Source organism: Capronia coronata (assembly GCF_000585585.1).
Source record: "Capronia coronata CBS 617.96 chromosome Unknown acBCG-supercont1.2, whole genome shotgun sequence".
Taxonomy (NCBI): domain Eukaryota; kingdom Fungi; phylum Ascomycota; class Eurotiomycetes; order Chaetothyriales; family Herpotrichiellaceae; genus Capronia; species Capronia coronata.
This window is the reverse complement of record NW_006912894.1, coordinates 1,548,869-1,569,241: the sequence shown is the minus strand read 5'-3', so window position 1 is coordinate 1,569,241 and position 20,373 is coordinate 1,548,869. Positions and strand designations below refer to the sequence as shown.

The following is a 20,373-nucleotide window of genomic DNA, read 5'->3' as shown; positions in this document are numbered from 1 at the left end:
GATTCTCCGTGCCAGGTTGCTGGTGGGAAGAGGGAACAGCCGCAGTTCCTTGTATCCAAGACTCATTGGACGAGTGACAACATCGGTCTCCAGCAACATTGCATCACAGTCGTGCAAACACTTGCTGTGACTGCATTCTGTGCTCGACATCATAATGTCACCTACTGTGGTACTTCCCACAAGTTCCCGCGGCTTTCACTAAGGTGATGATGAATGCCTAATGACAAGATCTCTCCCGTGGTTTGGCCTTCCGTAGTCTGCCTCTCGCTGTTTCCCTCTGCTACTCTTCCTTCTACGTCTGACTGACTGTGCAGATATCCTCAATCACTGAAGCTAGAGCGAGCTGTTACATCCTTCTTGGTCGTTCAAAGCACTGTTTCAAGATACGAGCGAGATACTCCTACATAACCTCAACCCTCTCCCTCTCCCAAAATGCCAGGTGAAGTGATCGATCGTCCTAACCCTCCGCCGCCACCATCCAATGTCCCCGACTATGTCTCCGATCTGCTGGTCAAGCTGGATAGGTCAACATTGGCAGAAGAGACCAATGAGGTTATGGTCAAATATCGGCGCGCCGCCAACTACATTGCTGCAGCTATGATCTTTCTGCAAGACAACGTCTATCTCGAACGAGACCTCACATTCGAGGACATCAAGCCTAGGTTACTGGGCCACTGGGGCACATGTCCTGGGCTCACTCTAGTGTACTCCCATCTCAACCTTATGATCAAGAACCATGATTCGGACATGCTTTACGTCGTAGGACCTGGTCATGGTGCGCCGTCTCTCCTGGCAAATCTATGGCTGGAGGGTTCGTTGGCCAGGTTCTATCCGCAGTATTCACAGGATGCGAAGGGACTGCATAATCTGATCAGCGGGTTCAGTACAACCGGGGGTTTCCCAAGTCACATCAACGCTGAAACTCCTGGCGCCATCCATGAAGGAGGAGAGCTTGGATACGCCCTTGCAGTATCCTTCGGCGCTGTCATGGACAATCCCGATCTGATCGTGGCTTGCGTTGTTGGAGACGGTGAGGCTGAAACTGGTCCTACTGCTACGGCGTGGCATGGTCACAAGTACATTGATCCTGCAGAGTCGGGGGCAGTCTTACCTATCGTGCATGTAAACGGTTTCAAGATCAGCGAGAGAACCATCTATGGCTGCATGGACGACAAGGAAATGGCAGCGCTCTTCACAGGCTATGGATATCAACCAAGAGTGGTGGATGACTTGGAAGACATCGATGGAGACCTCTCTACTTCAATGGAATGGGCAATCTCAGAAATCAAACGAATACAGAAAGCCGCCAGGAGTGGCAAGCCCATCATGAAGCCTCGATGGCCTGTCCTGATACTGCGGACCCCGAAAGGATGGTCAGGACCAAAGAAGGTTCACGGCCAGTTCGTCGAGGGCTCCTACAAGGCTCACCAAGTTCCATTAGCTGCTGCGAAGAGCGATCCTGAAGAACTCAAACAGCTTCAGGACTGGTTGGCGTCTTATAAGCCCAAGGAGCTGTTCAAGGAGGATGGCGATGTCATCGACGAAATCAAGGCTGTGTTTCCCGAAAAGCCTGAACGACGCCTCGGTCAGAAGAAAGAATCGTACGATGCCTACCGTGGCCTGAGGCCCATCGACTGGCGCAAATTCGCCGTCAAGAAGGGCTCTTCGGAAAGCTGCATGAAGATTGTGGGAAAATTGCTGGAGCAGGTTATCAAAGACAATCCCAAGACGTTTCGCATTTTCTCCCCTGACGAGTTTGAATCCAACAAGCTCGATGCAGTCCTGAATTCCACCAACCGGAACTTCCAAGCCGATCAGTATTCAAACGCCCGTGGTGGCCGTCTCATTGAAACCCTCTCTGAGCACCAATGTCAAGGCTGGATGCAGGGCTACACTTTGACTGGTCGGGTGGCTTTGTTCCCGAGTTACGAAGCATTCCTAGGAATCATCCACACCATGATGGTGCAATACGCAAAATTCGGTAAGATGGCGCGAGGGCTAACCTGGCGCAAGGACATTGCGAGTATCAACTATCTCGAAACCTCCACCTGGACGAGACAAGAACACAACGGCTTCTCGCACCAGAACCCGAGCTTCATCGGGGCGGTGTTGAACCTCAAGCCTGATGCGGCCCGAGTGTACTTGCCACCCGACGCGAATACCTTTCTGTCCACTATGGAGCACTGCCTTCATTCCAAGAACTATGTCAATCTGATGGTCGGGTCGAAGCAGCCGTCTGCCGTTTTCTTGTCGCCGGATGAAGCGGAGAACCACTGTCGTGCCGGGGCGTCGGTATGGAAGTTCGCCTCGACCGATGAGGGCCTTAATCCAGATGTCGTGCTCGTTGGCATCGGCGCCGAATTGACATTTGAGGTGATCGCCGCCGCAGACCTGTTGCGAACAAAGGTGCCGAGCCTTCGCGTCCGAGTTGTCAACGTTACCGATCTGATGATCCTGGGAACGACTAGAAGTCACCCGCACTCATTGACTGACGATGCCTTCGACGCTCTGTTTACCGCAGATGCGCCGATCCACTTCAACTATCATGGGTATGCGAACGAGCTCAAGGGATTATTGTTTGGACGACCAAACATGGCTAGAGTGACCATTGCCAGCTACAAGGAGGAAGGCTCGACGACTACCCCCTTCAATATGATGCTTCTCAATGAGACAAGTCGCTATCATGTGGCCATCCAGGCGGTCAAGGGAGCGGCGAAGCGCAATGAGAGGGTCGGATTGTACATGCATGAGCTGACGAGCGAGTTCAACGGGATGATTACAAAGGTCCAGAAGTACATCCTGGAGAACAAGAATGGTAAGACTCCTGTCCTGTACCGCTGGAGAGGGATCGTACTAACCAAGTATGTCGCAGACCCCGAGTATCTTGACAACATCGAAAACTTCAAGATTGACAACAGCACGCTGAGTGAGGGTTGATGGGTTTCAGCGAGGCGAGCTAGGCTAGACTGGATGGAGTCATGAAGCAAGGGCTAGATCCCAAGGCATCAAAAGCATCATACCGTCGTAATAGCTAATACACAAATAGCAGATACTCAATGGAGAAGAGGCTGCTAAGGTGGTTTTTCATGCAGACGAACAATTACATCTAGATTCAGCTCAGCAATGGTCAATAGGATTGCAGACTGTGTATGGAGTTTCAATTCTCCAGTACTGTACTTTGCGAGCAACGAGATTACCTTGGTATCTCGGCACGTAGGAAGATCGGGATAGACAGCCACTGCATGCGTTGATGTTGGATGCAGATGCGCAGGATGAAATATCAAATCGATCTGATTGGCAGAAATATAAAGGCGGCGTCACCGAGCTGCCGAAAGGGGCAACGTCCTTGGCATTGAAGCTCCCGCGGCCGTCGACTGCAGTCAGTTGTGATGCTATCCCAAGACGTGGTGCCATTGAACCGTACATTACTTCTAGTGATTGCAGGTCCAATTGCTCGACTCGGCGAGGGCCAATCTTTGCAACCATGGCGAACCGCGAAGCGAGGTAGGGAGACTTACGGAGAACAAAGCTCAAATTGCCTGACATGGCTGCAGATTCACCACCGATGCCTTCGTCGACACGACGCCCATGCCCGACCACATCCCAAAAGTCACAGAGATCGGAGCCAGCTCGGCGCCGTTATTAAGTGCGTCTTTCTTCATTGGTGACCGATGCCGCGCCTACAACGACGATTATATGCAATGCAAGACCGAGTCCTACGGTCGAGGAGAGCTGGACTGCATGAAAGAAGGGAGGAAAGTGACGAGATGTGCGGCGAGCGTGTCAGTATTACCCTGCAACGATGGACCGAGGCGGAAACAGCGTGCGAGTCTACGGTGTGGATGTGGTGGCTAATGGCACTCCGGAGCTTCTAGGTTGGCGGACATCAACAAGAACTGTCTCGAAGAGTTTCGGGCGCACTGGATGTGTCTGGAGAACAACAACCACCAATTATGGCAATGTCGACGGCCCGAGAGGGTGATGAACAGATGCGTGTTCCAGAAGATTGTACGTTGGATCCGAACTTGACTTCTTCTTTGAGGAGCGATCGATATTGGATGGATAACTGATATTCGTCGTGTCAACTACAGGGTCTGCAAAAGACGATCCCAGAGACACCGGAGGGCCAGACCCCGATTCATCTTCGAGATAAACAGCTCTTTGCCGATTCTAGGACAGTTGTCTATCCATGGGAGAAGGATGTGGGCATCAGAAAGGACGGAGCCAAGCAGCCTTCATGAACATATACCACATAACATTCTGCACGAGGGCTCTTGCAAAGCTTGACTGGGGCGGTAGATGCATCAAGACCTCTTGAGACGGTGTTGCTGTGCTCTAACAGTATTTTGACGGCGTCAACAGAGACAGAAATGGCATGATCGAACGGTAGTGGACAGTGTACATAATCTAGCCCAGGCATCTATGGCGCGGCAGCCGGCCCCGAACTGACGAGGACCTCTCGGATAGGCCTGCAGATCTCATAGTGCCTCAATTGTTCCATGCTATGATGCCACGCTTGCCAGTCAAGTGCCGTGGAGTAAGTGAGATATCATGGCTGGTTGCAATTGCCCATGCCTTGACTTGTTATCGGTTCCCATCAGCCTCGTGCATTGTCTTCCTCGGCCTTCTTGCAGGTTTCTTCTTCTTCGGGCGGTGTCTGGCATGCGGCACTGTCGGGTTCGCTCTCCTCGTCATCGTACATGGCCGCGTCCAGATCGAGGGTGCCTTCTGCCACGGCCTTCAACTTCTGAGCCACCAATCTTGCCTGCTCCAAGCCCATTGTCCTCAGGCTCTCGAGGAAGTCGGCCTTTGGCAAGCCATTCAGATACTTCATCTTCCTGCCTCTCATCTTCTCCACGTTCTTGATTTCCTGCAGGATGAGGAGGATCCGGATGTCCCGCTCTGTGGCAGCTGCGTTCGTCTGTTCGGTGGCCTCCTTGATCCATTCTCTTGGGAACTCAGGCTGGCACTGTTTGTTGTGCTCCGTGATGTGAGCCGTGGAGCAGCCGGTGCCTTGGCATTTGATCAGATTCTTGCCGTGCTTGCATTTCTTGGGGACGATGATTGCCTCTCCACAATCCGGGCAGTCGATGGTCTTTTGGGTCGGAGGCTTGGAGGCTTTGGCTCGGCTTTTCTTCGTCTTGGCCGGACACATGGTTTCAGCCGGCTGCAAGTCGCCTCGAAAGATGATTGAATGTGGAAAGTGGACTTTGTGGTTGAGTTCTGGCAAGATCGAGTCTCAGAACGATGATGAATAGCCTCTCTGTGCTCTGATGACGAGGTTTGATGGTCGGTAGCCAAAGGGGTCAAGTTGAGATGCCAAAGAAACCCTCTGGTCAAGAGGCAACGGCGTTTTTTCTGTGGTGGGAAAAAGCGTTGAACAACGCCGACAGGGTCATGAGGTCGTTGAATAGGACCGACGATGTCATGCTGTGCAATCGACAACAGCCGGCTGCGCGGCTTTGCACTCTTCTCAATCGCATCAGCCGCGCCCAGCCTCGTAGCCTAATCTTTGTTGTAATGTCGCGCTCCCAATCTCCACAGGGACAAACTGCACGGGAACCTCCAGGTAGTGAACTGAGCAATCAGCTATATATATATGGCACACGGATGAACAGCCCCGTCGACGGTCTCAACCCCTTGATTCCAGTCGTGCCGTTGACACGCTTATGGGTGCGACTAATACCACTGACGCATCTCACCTATTAAAAGGGAGGCCGGCAAGCCGCGGCTCCCAGCGCGAGACATGACCAAGGTCAAGCTGTTTGGATCATCACGCGGTATACAAAGTAGGGACAAGGCTGAATATCAAATCCTGACGAAGTTTTAAGATATTTGTAAGGACGATTATGACCCCCACACTGTCACTGTCACTGGCAGGCGGAGACTGGAGTCTGAGGGACGGATCGAGCAGTGGCCGAAAGACTCGCTAGCCCACAACTATATTAACCTTGTCTACTAGTACAGCCACTGAAGCAGACTGGAGAAGGTCTGCCGACCACAAGATGACCGGTAATATTACAGTACCATTACAATCCGCCAGTTAAAGCAGCCCCCCTAAATCGCCCCTAAACGTGCCCCTGTAACCTCAAGCGTTGACACGAAAACAGGTTCGGGACGTCACCACGACTGGCCAGATATTGCACTTGTCCACAAGCCCTTGAGCTCATCAAGCCATCCACTGCATCACACATCCTTTGACCAGCACTGCACTGCACACCCCCTTCGCTTGTCAGCGTCCATGTCCAGGTGATGCACTCTATCCTTTCCATGCCAGTGATCCATTAGCACATACCTTACCCTTGGCTCCTTCGGCAGGGGTGCCTCGTATATATCACCCACCCTTTACCGCCATCATGGCGCACTCAAGTCTCTCGCCGCCGGAGTCGTCATTGACCTCCTCTATCTCTCCAGCCCGACCTTTCGCTGGGACTCGAGCCTATACTGCTCCGGACAAAATGGCGGTCAATGGCCATTTCGCCTCCGTCGGGCAGAACGGAGACGCCAACTTTGAAAATGGGGTGCAGGTTATTGACGAGAACAAAGAGTTCAAGTGCGCACCACCTTGTGATATCCATGCGGACATGATTTGTGGCTGACTATCTCAGTGCCGATCTCGCGAAATATCTCAATTACACAGGAGTATCCCACGCCGGCTTCAATTACCATCTCATTTCCGTGTTCGGTTCGCAGTCGACCGGCAAGTCCACCCTTCTCAATGCCCTCTTCAAGACCGATTTCTCTGTCATGGCCGAAACTGAAAGGAGACAAACGACCAAGGGAATCTGGTTGGCAAAGAATAAATCGACCTCGACCAAGATGGCAGACAACATCTTGGTCATGGATGTCGAGGGTACAGATGGCCGTGAAAGAGGGGAGGACCAAGATTTTGAACGAAAGAGTTCGCTGTTCGCTTTAGCGACGAGTGAAGTGCTGATGGTCAATATCTGGGAGCATCAGGTCGGCCTGTACCAAGGCGCGAACATGGGACTACTGAAAACCGTGTTCGAAGTGAACCTACAACTCTTCCTGAAAGACAGGAAGTCGACGTCCCGCAGCCTGTTATACTTTGTCATTCGAGACTTTCTGGGAACTACGCCTCTGCAGAATCTCCGGAATACTTTGATGCAGGATATGGGTCGCATATGGTCGAGCTTGTCGAAACCGCCTGGACTCGAAAAGAGCAGCATTGATGATTATTTCGATTTCGCATTCACGGCTCTGCCGCACAAGTTGTATCAGCCAGAACAGTTCAAAGCAGAGGTCGCGAAGATGGCAACGCGGTTCAATGAAAGTCGCCGCGATCCACGGAGGGATGCGTTGCTCGGGGAATTCGAGGGTGGTGTTTTCTTGCCCGAATATCATCGCAGGATCCCGGCAGATGGCTTCTCTCACTATGCCGAGGGTATATGGGACCAAATTGTCAATAACAAGGACCTGGATCTTCCAACTCAGCAAGAACTCCTGGCCCAGTTTCGTTGTGACGAGATTATGAGGGAGGTGATGGTCGACTTTGATGTCGCCATAAATCCTTTGGAAGCCCAACAAGGCGATGCTGCCAGAACGGGCAAGCCGGAGGTAATTCCTGGACTGGGCGCTGCAATGAAAGCAGCCCGGAATGAAGCTGTCAAAAACTTCGAGACGGAAGCGAGCAGATATCATAAGGCGGTCTATCAGCGGAAACGGACCGAGTTGGAAAGCAAGATTGATACCCGACTCAAAGCACTCTTCGCCGGGCAGCTCAATGCGGCGCACAAGGATGGCGTCCAGCAGTTTTCCGATGCCGTCAGCGCTGCAGTCAAAGCTGGACAAAAGAAAGGGGCGTCATATGACTTCGCCGAAATTGTGAAGGAGCAGAAAGAGGTTGCGCTTCAGAGATTCGAGTCTCATGCCAAGGAGGCTGTTATCCAGGGCTTGTCGTGGTCCAACTACAAGCAGGAAATGACGCTATTTCAGAAGGATCTTGACAAGATTTCTGGACAGCTGCGTCGTGACGAGATGCGCCGTCTAGCCACGAGAGTGGAGAGATGGGTCCGAAGCAAACTCAGCGACAGTATCGGTGTGGAATTCAATGCGCTGGGATCTGGTCGCAGTGGTTCCGGAGCTCCTGAGACCGGGGACAAGCCGTCAGAGCGAGATATCTGGGACCGCATTTGGAATTTGTTCACCTCCACGGTCGAAGAAGCCGAGAAGCGCTTTGCTGATCGCGCCGCGTCCTTTGATGCGAGCGCGGAAGAGGTCGAGGTGGGCATCTGGCGACTAAGAAGAAAATCCTGGGGCGTCCTACGCTCCAAGATTGAAGAAGAAATGATGGAAGGCAACCTCTTGTTGAAACTTCGAGAAAATTTCGAGGACAAATTCAGATACGATGAAGCCGGTGTCCCCAGAATATGGCGGCCAACGGACGACATTGAGGGCATTTACACCAAGGCCCGAGAAAGCACATTGACACTGATCCCTCTGCTTGCCCGGTTCCGGCTTTCGGATACCGGAAGCCCCCCTCCCCTTGATCGATGGATCGGACCTGCGCCGGCCGCAGTCACCCCGGCGGATGAGGAAGATCTGACTCCCATCGGCGGCGTGGACGAGGACGAAGGAAAAAGCTTGGAGGAAGAAACGACGATTCTCAACGAAGCCAAGCGGCAAGATCTGACAGTCCGATTCAAGAAGGCGGCCGACGGCGTCTATGTGGAAGCCAAACGTAGTGCGATTGGCGGCATGACCCAGGTGCCTCTGTATTTCTACGGCCTACTGCTCGCCCTGGGCTGGAATGAGATTGTAGCCGGTAAGTTCAACTCTTGGAGGACAGCACAGCCCAACACAAGTCCTTTACCACGCCAAAAATTGCTAACCACATTCGTCTCCTTTCAGTGCTCCGAAACCCCGTCTACTTCATGTTCTTGATCGTTCTCGCCATCGGCGCCTACGTCACGTACACCCTCAATCTCTGGGGCCCGATGTTTAAGATGGCCAACGCGGCATCCCAGCAAGCCCTGGAAGAAGGCAAGAAACGCCTGCGCGAGTTTTTGGAGGAAAGTCCGCGTGCACGACATGCCATGGCAATGACGACGGGCAACGAAGAATACGAAATGAAGAGCATGAGCTCGGTCAAAGCCTCTCAGTCCAGAAATGGCGGAGCCGAGGATTCTGGAGGAGAAGACATCGACGAGATCTAGCGGTTGTTTGGCTTTGGCGCCAAAGCCAAAAAGCGGAAAAGCGAGGCCTTTCAGGCAGTCTTCACAGTGTTTACTAACGTTCCATCCACATCATCCCTTATCGACACACGTTATTATTACGATTTTGATGGCCGAGAACTATCATTCAGAGGACACAGACAGGTCTTCTTCTTTTCCTGGCATTCATTGCGTGCGCGGAAGGCTTGGAAAGGAGTTGTTCGGCCGGCAAGCGAGCTAGCTAGCTTTTGAGCGAGTTCGAGTCTTCAGCACGGGTTTTGGAGCGACGCTGTCACTGTCCTTGTCCTTGTCCTTGTCCGGATCCCCTATTTTGTCGTGTTCGAGACTGCCACTTAAGTGGTTCGGGGTGCAATGGTGAGACGATGGATTTGGACAGACTCGAAGGACACGAAGAAGACACGACGGGAAGACAGTGCTTGGAGAAATCGGGAGATTTTCTTGCATAGATACCTAAGAGCTAACCTCTCACTCTCGCAAGAATCCCAATACCGCCTCTTCGCTCGCTCATCTCTCATCTCTTGTCGTCCTCTACTCTACTCTGCGCTGATCATATAATGTACTACTAGTAGTTCTTCATTTGCTGGCTGGATCGCAATCTCTCTCTCGCTCAACTGTGTTCCGTCGTCGACTCTGCCGGCGGGTAGAGCGAATGAACCGGCATTGAATAGACCTTCAAGCGGAGGAGTGTTTCGTGCGTTCAGCTCCCATTCCTGTAGCGGTCAGCATCACTACCAGTTCATGCAGTGATCGACTCATTAAGAGTTCTTGGCAGGGGGTTCCGCAAGGCTGAGGTCTCCTTATCCACTTCTGGCCTGGTATTATGTATCATTGGGTTTTCATCCCTACTAAGGTAAGTAGGTAAGTAGTAGGTATTTCCTAGATCTACAGACGATGCAAAACATTGTCCCATGCAACTCCTTTGATGTTCATTATTTGCTCGTCCCTTGTGGCGCATGGCGCACGACGAGACCCTTCTCTTCACCGGGTGACAGGTTCAGGGTGAGCAGCGAGTTTCCCGCCTTCACTATTGCTCCGTTCAGCGCGTAGTTATCCTGTTCTAGCAAGAGTAGTGTTTCACTCCATTGCCATGGACAAGTCAATGACTTTATTCACCTGCGTTTCTCCTTCGAACGGTGCAGGGATTACGTGTAACGGGTCAATTGCTACGATCTGGACAGGTCGTTTACAATTTTGGAACTGTGAGCAGGTTGACCCGCAATTCATTGGCTAATGCTGCAAAGTTGGATATTGATTCCAAGCTCCATCCTGTCTCATGAGTACCCTGAGTTATCGCCAATGGATGTATCCTAGTCTTGAGGCTGCCAGCGTCTGATCAGAGTGTTGACCGGAGTGCAAGTATCGACTGGCAAGTCACTCACGCCCTCGCATCCAAGTGACAAGCGGTTGGCCCGTCGAACCAGCCCATGAGGCGATTTGCGATGTCACTCGAATAGCACAAAGTGGCTCCTGGCGCCCCTCCCAGATCCCCGTTGGTTGGCAAACTGCTCGCACCCGAGTTGTAGAGTCTTGCAGCGCGATAAAAGGCTTGGGCCAAATCGGCGACCCCAAGACTGGTTGCTTGGTTGAGGGCTTTGACCAGAGTAATGCCATCGACAGGGGCTGCCGTGCCGTCCACAATCATCTGATGAATAACGTTGCCTGGACAAGGAGACAAGACCTGGCCACCAAGATTGCAAGAACCTTTGCCCTTGAAACTCTGCATAAGGCCGGGATTGCTGTTGCCTCCGACGGTGGTGACCACCCTCACACACCCATTGGATTCCTGCATGACGACGGCGAGCATGAACCGTGGATCCATGTAAGTCTGGTTCGCCACGCTGAGGACAGCATCACGCACTTGTTCCGTTTCGTCAGGCGAGTTCCCCGGGACATTGCTGATACAATTCTGCCCCATGTAAGGCTTGAGGTGGTCAAACATGGCATCAAAGGCAAGCCAGTCGGAGACCTGCGGCCAACCGGCTGCGGAGGAACCATCTCCTGAATAGAACGTGTAGGTATCCTTCGGTGTCAACACTCCTTCGGTCGTGTCCACGTCGTGAACGGCCGCAGCACCTGTCACCTGGGAAAGACCTGTGGGCGCGGGCGGGATGATGATGGTTTGCCCAGGAGTCAGTTGCGTCCAGACCACTGTAGGGTTGGCGGTAGATATGTCCGAGAATGGGACGCTGACGCCGGAAGCAATGCCGTTACCTGTGTCGCCTGACGAAACAGTCCATACAGACGCGCTGGTTGGTGTCGGTTGAGGCAATGTCGGAGTCGAGTATGTGGATGGAGGATACTGCAGAGTTGGTGCCGGAACGATTCCAGAAGTAGTAGTAGTAGCCATTGACGGAGGTGTCGCGACGGTGGGTGAAGGGATGTTCAGAGTGAACCCGATTTGTAGGAGATCCCAGTTGGCCACCTTGTCGGGATTCGCAGCCTCCAAAGCTTCCAAAGAGACCCCAAACCGTGCTGCGATGTTCCAAGCCGTGTCGCCGGCCACCACAGTGTATGCTTTGCCCGTCATTGTGGTCGCTGTTGCAGCAGGTGCAGTGGCTGTGACAGGGGCCGTCTTGACGCTGTCTGTCGGATTTGCCTGCGCACAGGTCGAGCAGGAGCCACAGGACGCGGTTGATGGAAGTTGAATGACCTGTGCCTTCTGCAAGCTATTCCATGAGCTGATGTTCGGGTTGGCTTCTAGTAGGTTGCGCAGCTCGACACCACAGTGTACAGCGATCTCACAGGCAGTGTCCCCGTCGCGGACAGTGTATGCGGCGCCACAGACTGCGACAGAGGTCCCGAGAGCGAGAACGAAGATCGTCAGGAACGACGCGAGTTTCAAGAGAGACCCCTATTACCGTGTCAGAATGTCGCCATGAGAGGTATGAGCTGTCTTACCATCTTTTAGATCGGTATTGTTGTTGCGCTTTGATGGGACAACTTGGTTTGATCGATGGCGCGTGAGCAGATCTTTTGGTCTCTGTTTTGGTGGGAGCAAAGTTGCGAGAGTTGGACGCGTCACAAAATGCTCAGCATGATTTTGACTGTTTCAAACAGAGATCTCATTGAACCTGTGTCGCCCGCCCGTCAGAAGAAGCAGAGGCGGTCAGTTGTTCAAGGTTGGACACTCCCTCTTTGAGCCTCGAACTTGCCATACTTGCACCCACATCAACCGTGGGCTGCACAGCAGCTGTCAGGCACATGGCACGGCAAGTGTCTCTTTGCCATAAACGGACCGTTGTGTGAAAAAGAAGACGAAACATGAGAGCGTGCGAACAGACAACACATATTCACACCCACCATTCCTTGACGACAAGGAAGTCGGCTTTCGTTTTAAACAATCACGTACTCGTTGGAGTCTGCCGCAACGAAGGGCCATAGTCACAAGAAGAGAACATCCAGACATCGACAACAGTGGAAAACTTGGTGGAGGAACAGTCAAGTCTGCCAAAGAAATGTCATTTGTGTATTGTTGGCGCCGCAGTTCACGGCCCCGTTGATCCCTCCTCTAGGTCATGCAAGGCTCATGAGAAGGACACGAGCCACGATGATAAAGTCTCCTCCGACCTGTGACGGGCGCCTATTTGAGATGTGAGATCGGGTCCGGCGTCTCCGAAGGCAGAAAAGATCTCAGCGGTGCAGTATCAAGGGTTGAAACCGTCATCATGTTGGGTTCTGGTTATCCAGGTGCGACTCTTCCTGTTATTAGGACCCCAGACTTTCCAGGCTGTCTGATGCGAGAGTCAATATGAAGATGGGCACGGGGTGCAACGATGGCGAAAGGGTCACGTATCTCTGTGACACGAGGAGAGGTTCAGTTCGGGTTCAGGTTGAGTTGGATATTGGAAAAGCTGAGCACGAATGGAATAGCTGCATTCTGAGATATACTAGTAGGACACTGTAATAGGTACACATATACTCACCTACGTGGTCACAACATTGCTTGCTCTCCTGGACCTCGACTCCAACCCTCAAACTCGTTCCCGATCTACTGAAACTCCGTGTCCACCTGTTCGAAGTAGTCGAAAAAGCCCTTGTACAGTTTCACACCGAGGCCAGGATCGAGTGATCCGGTCGTGGCTCGGATAGAGTGCATGCTCAATTGAGGAATGCCACAGTCGATGGCACGGCAACCCAGTTTGGAACTTGTCATCGGTCCAATGGTTCCACCACTGCGGCTGTCATTTCGTATCTGGAATACCTGCAGGGTGCTACCACACTTCTCCGCGACTCGAGACAGCAGCGCCGTGGACACTGAATCCGTGGTCATATGTCCGTTGCTATCCGCGGATACTGTCACGCCCACATTGAGTCGGGGGGAATGATTCTCAAGATATGCTCCCAGGAAGTTCGGGTTGACGGCGTGAATGACATCGGATGATACCAGGAACGAATTTGCCAGGGTCTGACTGATCAGGTTCGGGCCACAATGGTCGGACGAAGCCTCGCATATCCTCTCGATCACGCTAGACATGAAGTTGCTTCGAGCACCTTGCCGAAGGTAACTTCCGATCTCTTCGTCATCGAAACATCCCACCATCTTGATGATGCCCGGGGACGCATCATCGGACGAGGCCAGCAGTGCTTCGATCGCCGCAAAGCAGCACAACTTGTCGTCGATCCTGCCAGCAAAGATGAATTCCTTGTCAAGCCCACCGACCTGCGCGGGCTGGATATCGAAGAGCTCAAGTTCCCAGTTGACGATGGATGTGTAGTCTTCCACCCCCAACTGACCAGCGATTGCTCGTACCAGTCTCTCCGGCTGGGTTGACACGAAGGTGCCCGCTGGCAGATTTAAGGTACTTTGCTTTTGTCCGGTGATGTCTGAGTTGTCGAGTCCGATGATGGGCACCATGTTTGTCTCCAGGTTAAATGGCCCTTGAGCAGCAGCGCCGAAATGCGGTGCAAGCGTGGGGATCCTCGCAATGGGCCAATCCAGCTTCACCAGTCGTTCCTCTATCTTGCCGTCCTTGGTTTTCACAAGTACCCTGCCGCCAATGCCTAGGTCTCGGTCCCACCAGGTTGAATTCAACCCTCCAGCATAGGGAGCTACCCCCAATTGGATGTACCCAGCTTTAGTGGCTAGTTTTGGGACAGGCTTCAGCTTCGCCGTGAGAGCATCGATATGGCCAGCGACTATCCCAACACCGTTCCCTGGTTTGTAGTCTTTTCCTACGGCAAACGCAATGAACGCACTGCCGTTGCGCTTGGTGTAGTATTTCCCTCCCGGCTGAATCTTCCACTGCGTCCTCTCAGACAGGTATTCATACCCGGCCTTCTCCAACTGCGCAGTGAACGCGGCGACAGCATGAAAGATGGTAGGGTTGTTCGTCATGAAATCAAGATATGGTTGTGTATATTTCTCTGGCGAGAATGTCTTCTGAGGGATGGGATCTCGTGGAGTCGGGGCGTATGCCGTGTGCTGGACCATGCGATCGTAGCCCCGAGATACATGAAGAGGCAGGTCTTCGTGGATGGATGTGAAGAACCCGGAGGATGTTTTGCGAACCATGGTGAAGTCTGACAGATGACAACAAGTTCAAAAGGAGTGTACGGCTGAATCCTAGAGGAAACTGTCTAACGTTCCGAGTCGCTGTAGCAAGGGCAGGTATATATGATCGATCGTCAGGGACGAAGAGCGACGCCTTGTCATATCGGCGTCTGCACAGCAACCGTGGCGTTATCGGAGCTGACACTTTCTCCATACCGGAGACAGATAGCGTCATCCATGTCACTTCTGCTGTCAGTGTCTGTGCTACTCTGCAATTCATTTTCTATACATTCTCCATACATCCTCACCAACCCATCGTCGCATCGTGCCCCCCCTTCGATATCTTCCTGTCTACTACTTTGAAACTTCAGTATGGGCTCAAACGTAGCATCAAAGCGCCTGTTCCAGGAGTACAAGTCACTCCTAACGAACCCGGTAGATGGAATTTCCGCAGGACCTCTGAACGAGGATGACCTCTTCATTTGGGAGGCTTTGATTCAGGGACCGGAAGGAACCCCCTACGAGGGCGGTATCTTCCCTGCAGAACTCAGGTTCCCCAGGGATTACCCCCTCAACCCTCCCAAGATGAAGTTCCTAGGTGAAATCTGGCATCCGAACGGTATGGCCTCCCTATCTGCCTGGCGATTTCGTGGAACTAACCTCTTCTTTCTTGCAGTATACACCAACGGCGAAGTCTGCATATCCATTCTGCACCCGCCCGGAGACGACCCAAATCACTATGAGAGCGCTTCTGAGCGATGGTCACCTATTCAAAGTGTGGAGAAAATCCTGATATCTGTCATGTCCATGTTGGCTGAGCCCAACGATGAAAGTCCTGCGAACGTGGAGGCTGCGAAGATGTGGAGAGAAAGACGGTCAGACTTTGAGAAGAAGGTCCGAGAAGGAGTCAGACGGTCACTGGGTCTATGAGCTCCGAATATCATGACTTCAGCATCAACCATTTCAGTTACACACTCAAGTGCTCCACGCCATCTCTCAGCTTTGTGATCAACCATCGTTCAAGCCCGCCCTCTCCATGGTCTAGTATCTGGATCTCAGCCTTTCGGCCCAACTTTAGCATTCGCTGGAGCTGAGCAGTACACTCCTGCAGACCTGACAGTACCTCGCCCTCTCCATCACGCCACTCCGCGCTGCCTAACATGGACACCGCAAGTGCTCTATCCCGCATCGATAGAGGCAATAAAACGCCATGGGCGGGTCCGGATGCGTGGATATCTTCGGCTTTGAGCCCGATCCAGACCATCTCTGGAATTATGGAGGCGTGTTCTTGCGCAAGATTTTTTGATCCATACAGGTAGCATTTCAGGATCTGGATCCCATCTGGATCCCAATCAAACAACCCAAATATCGGGATCGGTGGGTGAGCGTGGTCAAGGACAAAGCGCAAGAAGTAGCGAGTTGCAACATCGGGGTACCCTTTGGCCTATGGTGCAGTCAGCAGAGAACGTCCTAGCATTCAGAGGGGGATATACCGTTACAAGCAATCCGGGCTCAAATTTTGAGTGCTGATGGAGTCCCATTTCTACCAGAGATCTGAACGTGGCCTACGTTTCTCAGCATAATGTCTAGAACCACGCACTCCTGACGAACCTCTTTCTCGATGACGAGAATCCATCGGATGTGCGAGATTCCGGGCAACGTGGTTCGATCATCAGGGATATGAATTGCTTCTCGCTGTCCTGGGAGTGTGGGCTGAAGTCCGGCGATGAGGCCTTTGGGGCTAGCGCTCTGATCACACCCGATGAGTGAGTGCATGGACTTGATGCTGATGACCTGAAAGGAGACTCACCACGTTCAAGTCTCTTCTGGTGACTCGACATGTGTATGCGATGTCGTCCAGATATCGATCCACGGTCTCTTGCTGCTTGAATAGCGCCGGGTCGTGATAATAGATATCTCTGCTTCAATGAGACATCAATCTGCTTCTGTTGTGGTTTCCTACCTCTTGGTGACAGTGATGCCTTGCCTGATGGCAGTGTGTATCTCTCCCAATATCCGACCGACACAAGCTGCAAGCGGTCAGGATGGGGAGACAAACCTACAGCTGTCTTTGTGTACTAAACCTCCATGCCTCATCTTCGTTCTTCCCTGGGAAATGGTAACGGACCTCGCGGCTCTCGATGTCACATTTCACTCGCTGGAGATCGTCATTGTCATAGTATGGCTTGACCGCAACGATCCTCTTTAGCACGAGGACAGGTTTGCCGGGCGGCCGGAGTCTGATTTCACGTAGAATGCTGTTGAAGCTGTTCTCGATGTAATTGAGGACTCTCTGATTCTCTGCGGAAACCGCAGGTCGTTCAGCGGTTGAGGTTCTGCGTTCATGACACGGTTGGCGCTGCATTCTCAGCTATGGGCGGGCCGGCTTCTATCAGGAATCAAATATGAAATCCCTGGATAGGTATCGAAGTACAACCTCCGGCCAAGATGGACAGGGGATGAATGTATACAAAGGTCGGAGATCTACCGGGGTTGGCAGATCCATCTCCCCACTACTTGGAGCAGCCTAGGGAGCCTCTCAAGCCCGCCAATCCGAATGCCTGCGTCCCTGGCGTCCAGAATTGTTTGCATCCTCCTCGCTAGTTGAGGGATTCTCACGCTCCGAGTGGCGCCAGATTACCAGCATCGTCGCTGTACCTGAACACGAAGTGTTCGCCTACGTACCTATAGTCACCTTCGAACCCTACCAGCATTTTCCCCACGCTCGCTCAGTGCAATACCTACATTCTCGGCCATGCCCTCTCTGGTGCACGAAATATCTTTGTCCTAGAAATGGTTCGCACGCGGCAGTTGACCGAGAAGCCCATCGAGGGTCTCACAAACGGCCACGCCAATGGAACAGCCCATGCGCACCGCTTAGATCCCAGCAGCGAAAGAACTGACCGGTCCAGATGGAGACTGGCTGCTGAATCAGGCCGCCAGACATGGCACTATTTAAAAACGGACAAGGAAATCGAAGAATGGCCACAAACCACCGCCGACAAATACTTCCTGGGTTTACCAACAGTAGGGGTTTCACGTCGAAGTTCTGAACAAGAGTGCGGGCTAATCTGCCTTAGAATCTCCCTGAGCTGCCTCCTGCGTCCAGACCCTCGGAGTCGATAGACAACTGCCTGACATTCTATTCCAAACTCCAATTGCCTCCGGGGAACTGGGCATGCGAATATGGCGGCCCACTGTTCCTCCTGCCCGGTATCGTCATTTGCTGGTACGCAACAGGGACACCAATCCCCCCTGAATATCGTATAGAGATCAGAAACTACCTCTTCGCGAGGCAAAATAAAGATGGTGGTTGGGGTCTTCATGTCGAAGGGAACAGTTCGGTCTTCGGCACTGCAATGAACTATACAATCCTCAGAATATTAGGAGCCAGCGAGGAGGACCCACGGATGGTCAAGGCAAGAGGGAAGTTGCATGAACTCGGAGGTGCAGTCAACGGTCCGCACTGGGCAAAGTTCTGGCTCAGCGTGCTGGGTGTTATGCAATGGGAGATTGTCAATCCTGTGCCACCAGAGTTGTGGCTTCTCCCTGACTGGGTCCCAATTGCCCCTTGGAGGTGGTGGGTGCATATGCGCCAGGTCTTTTTGCCCATGTCCTTCATATGGTCCAGGAAATTCACCATGCCAGAGAATGAACTTACCAGACAGCTACGGCAAGAATTGTTTGTGCAGCCGTACGAAACGATCAACTTCGACTCGCACCGCAACTCGATCTCCCCTGCGGACAACTACCACCCGAAATCTTGGCTCCTGAATCTGATCAATGTCATCCTGGTCTGGGTCTGGATCCCGCTATTGAGGACCAAGACTCTCGTCGACCGAGCAGAGGCATGGGTCTGGCGACTTGTTCAGTACGAAGACCACAACACGGATTACGCCGATCTGGCTCCTGTGAACGCCCCCATGAACGCAATCTGCTGCTTTATACAGGAGGGCGGTGACAGTTACTCGTTCAAGCGCCATCTCTACCGCCTCGACGAGTACTTATGGGTGAACAAAGAAGGCATGCTGGCCAATGGCACCAACGGCGTGCAAGTCTGGGACACGGCATTTACTATCCAGGCATGCGTCGAGGCTGGTCTGGCCGACTCGCCAAAATGGAAGCCCATGCTGACCCGAGCACTGGAGTTCCTTGAGGCCGAACAGATCCGAGAAGAAGTGCCTGACCGAGAGATTTGCTACCGACAGGCCCGGAAAGGCGCATGGCCCTTCAGCACCAAACTGCAGGGCTACACCGTGTCCGACTGCACGGCCGAGGCTTTGCGAGTAGTGCTTCTTCTGCAGAACGGACACAAATACAAGTCCCTGCTGGATGAATCTCGGACCCGCGACGCCATCGACGTCCTGCTGACCATGCAGAACAAACACACAGGCGGGTTCGCCAGCTACGAGATCCAGCGCGGCTCCGAATGGTTGGAACTGCTGAACGCCGCCGAAGTCTTTGGCCGCATCATGGTCGAATACGACTACCCCGAATGTACGACCGCGGTGGTGACTGTGCTGTCCCTCTTCCAGAGATTCTACCCGGACTATCGTGCCCATGAGATCAAGAACATCAAGGAGACCGCACTGCAGTATATCCGCGCTGCGCAACGCGATGACGGATCATGGTATGGAAGCTGGGGAATCTGTTTCACCTATGCCGCCATGTTTGCGCTCGAGTCACTGGCGTCTGTGGGCGAGACGTATGCTTCGTCGCCGCGCGTCAGAAAGGCATGCGAGTTCTTGATCTCCCATCAGATGCCCGACGGCGGCTGGGGCGAGAGCTACCGCACCTCCGAGCTCAAGGTCTGGGTCGACCATGAGCGGTCTCAGGTCGTGCAGACGTGCTGGGCCGTCATTGCCCTGATGTACGCCCACTATCCCAACAAAGAGCCCATCGCCCGAGCTTTGGCTATGGTCATGGGCCGCCAGCAACGCAATGGCGAGTGGCTGCAGGAAGCCATCGAGGGCGTGTTCAATTGCTCCTGCATGATCACATATCCCAACTACAAGTTCTATTTCCCCATCAAGGCGATGGGAATGTATAAAGCTAGATGGGGAGATGAAATGTTGATCTAGAGATCGATAGATTCTTCTCACGCTCCTGGTTACGCCCGCGCGTGAACCAGGTACTTTGCGACAACAGCTTGCACAGCGACCATGATATAGTGCAAGGCAGTGTGGGTAGTCAGTGTCCCCTTACGAGCACTCCGTTTGTTCAGTGTTGGACCTGTCACCCACTGTGTCCCTTAGGTATGTTCCATATGATGTGCATCAAAGGTGCACATTGTAACCCCATATTCTAGGCCTCCATGTAGATCTAGATATTTCCGAAATAAATGCCGAAGCGGCATAGACCATAACAATCCCTTCAAAAGAAGTCGCAGGATACTATACTATAGTCTCCCGGTAAAAGCCCCTTAAACATGGCTTTCCTCTGGCCTCATTTGACTCTGTCCGCCCCTTTCCCGTCGACTCGCAACAGTGGCGGCACGGTCTGTTGGACGGATCGATTGACCCATGTCTCTTGTGTCTCAAGACCTTCTCCTGCCTGCAGGGGAGGACATTTCAATTCTGTTCTTCTTCATCTTACTGCTATCGGACCTTGCGACATCAATCCAGTGTAGTGGCGACCTGTCCAAGACACAACACAGCCACCGTTAGACATGGAGTATTCGAATAGGGA

The 20,373-nt window shown here is 52.8% G+C and overlaps 9 protein-coding genes across 9 annotated transcripts; 5 read left to right on the top strand and 4 right to left on the bottom strand.

The window, feature by feature from the left end:
• Positions 1 to 432: 432 nt before the first annotated feature.
• Positions 433 to 2,937, top strand: A1O1_02236 (uncharacterized protein; the record flags this gene model as incomplete). The annotated part of the gene is made up of 2 exons (XM_007723147.1): positions 433 to 2,815; positions 2,873 to 2,937. 2 exons carry the CDS (start codon positions 433 to 435, stop codon positions 2,935 to 2,937), a joined length of 2,448 nt encoding a protein of 815 aa, XP_007721337.1.
• A 547-nt stretch (positions 2,938 to 3,484) lies between these two features.
• On the top strand, positions 3,485 to 4,241 carry A1O1_02235 (NADH dehydrogenase (ubiquinone) 1 alpha subcomplex 8; the record flags this gene model as incomplete). The annotated part of the gene is made up of 4 exons (XM_007723146.1): positions 3,485 to 3,504; positions 3,555 to 3,782; positions 3,876 to 4,008; positions 4,092 to 4,241. The coding sequence occupies 4 exons, from the start codon at positions 3,485 to 3,487 to the stop codon at positions 4,239 to 4,241; spliced, it is 531 nt and encodes a 176-aa protein (XP_007721336.1).
• Positions 4,242 to 4,597: 356 nt separating this feature from the next.
• A1O1_02234 (uncharacterized protein) lies at positions 4,598 to 5,155 on the bottom strand (the record flags this gene model as incomplete). The annotated part of the gene is made up of 1 exon (XM_007723145.1): positions 4,598 to 5,155. One exon carries the CDS (start codon positions 5,153 to 5,155, stop codon positions 4,598 to 4,600), a length of 558 nt encoding a protein of 185 aa, XP_007721335.1.
• Positions 5,156 to 6,356: 1,201 nt separating this feature from the next.
• A1O1_02233 (protein sey1) lies at positions 6,357 to 9,176 on the top strand (the record flags this gene model as incomplete). Its single annotated transcript, XM_007723144.1, has 3 exons — positions 6,357 to 6,553; positions 6,609 to 8,785; positions 8,872 to 9,176. 3 exons carry the CDS (start codon positions 6,357 to 6,359, stop codon positions 9,174 to 9,176), a joined length of 2,679 nt encoding a protein of 892 aa, XP_007721334.1.
• Positions 9,177 to 10,569: 1,393 nt separating this feature from the next.
• A1O1_02232 (uncharacterized protein) lies at positions 10,570 to 12,095 on the bottom strand (the record flags this gene model as incomplete). The annotated part of the gene is made up of 2 exons (XM_007723143.1): positions 10,570 to 12,045; positions 12,093 to 12,095. The coding sequence occupies 2 exons, from the start codon at positions 12,093 to 12,095 to the stop codon at positions 10,570 to 10,572; spliced, it is 1,479 nt and encodes a 492-aa protein (XP_007721333.1).
• Positions 12,096 to 13,182: 1,087 nt separating this feature from the next.
• Positions 13,183 to 14,706, bottom strand: A1O1_02231 (uncharacterized protein; the record flags this gene model as incomplete). The annotated part of the gene is made up of 1 exon (XM_007723142.1): positions 13,183 to 14,706. The coding sequence occupies one exon, from the start codon at positions 14,704 to 14,706 to the stop codon at positions 13,183 to 13,185; it is 1,524 nt and encodes a 507-aa protein (XP_007721332.1).
• A 351-nt stretch (positions 14,707 to 15,057) lies between these two features.
• A1O1_02230 (ubiquitin-conjugating enzyme E2-18 kDa) lies at positions 15,058 to 15,615 on the top strand (the record flags this gene model as incomplete). Its single annotated transcript, XM_007723141.1, has 2 exons — positions 15,058 to 15,304; positions 15,362 to 15,615. The coding sequence occupies 2 exons, from the start codon at positions 15,058 to 15,060 to the stop codon at positions 15,613 to 15,615; spliced, it is 501 nt and encodes a 166-aa protein (XP_007721331.1).
• A 37-nt stretch (positions 15,616 to 15,652) lies between these two features.
• On the bottom strand, positions 15,653 to 17,050 carry A1O1_02229 (uncharacterized protein; the record flags this gene model as incomplete). The annotated part of the gene is made up of 6 exons (XM_007723140.1): positions 15,653 to 16,129; positions 16,179 to 16,250; positions 16,297 to 16,434; positions 16,496 to 16,607; positions 16,649 to 16,715; positions 16,765 to 17,050. The coding sequence occupies 6 exons, from the start codon at positions 17,048 to 17,050 to the stop codon at positions 15,653 to 15,655; spliced, it is 1,152 nt and encodes a 383-aa protein (XP_007721330.1).
• A 428-nt stretch (positions 17,051 to 17,478) lies between these two features.
• Positions 17,479 to 19,766, top strand: A1O1_02228 (lanosterol synthase; the record flags this gene model as incomplete). The annotated part of the gene is made up of 2 exons (XM_007723139.1): positions 17,479 to 17,712; positions 17,766 to 19,766. 2 exons carry the CDS (start codon positions 17,479 to 17,481, stop codon positions 19,764 to 19,766), a joined length of 2,235 nt encoding a protein of 744 aa, XP_007721329.1.
• Positions 19,767 to 20,373: the final 607 nt, after the last annotated feature.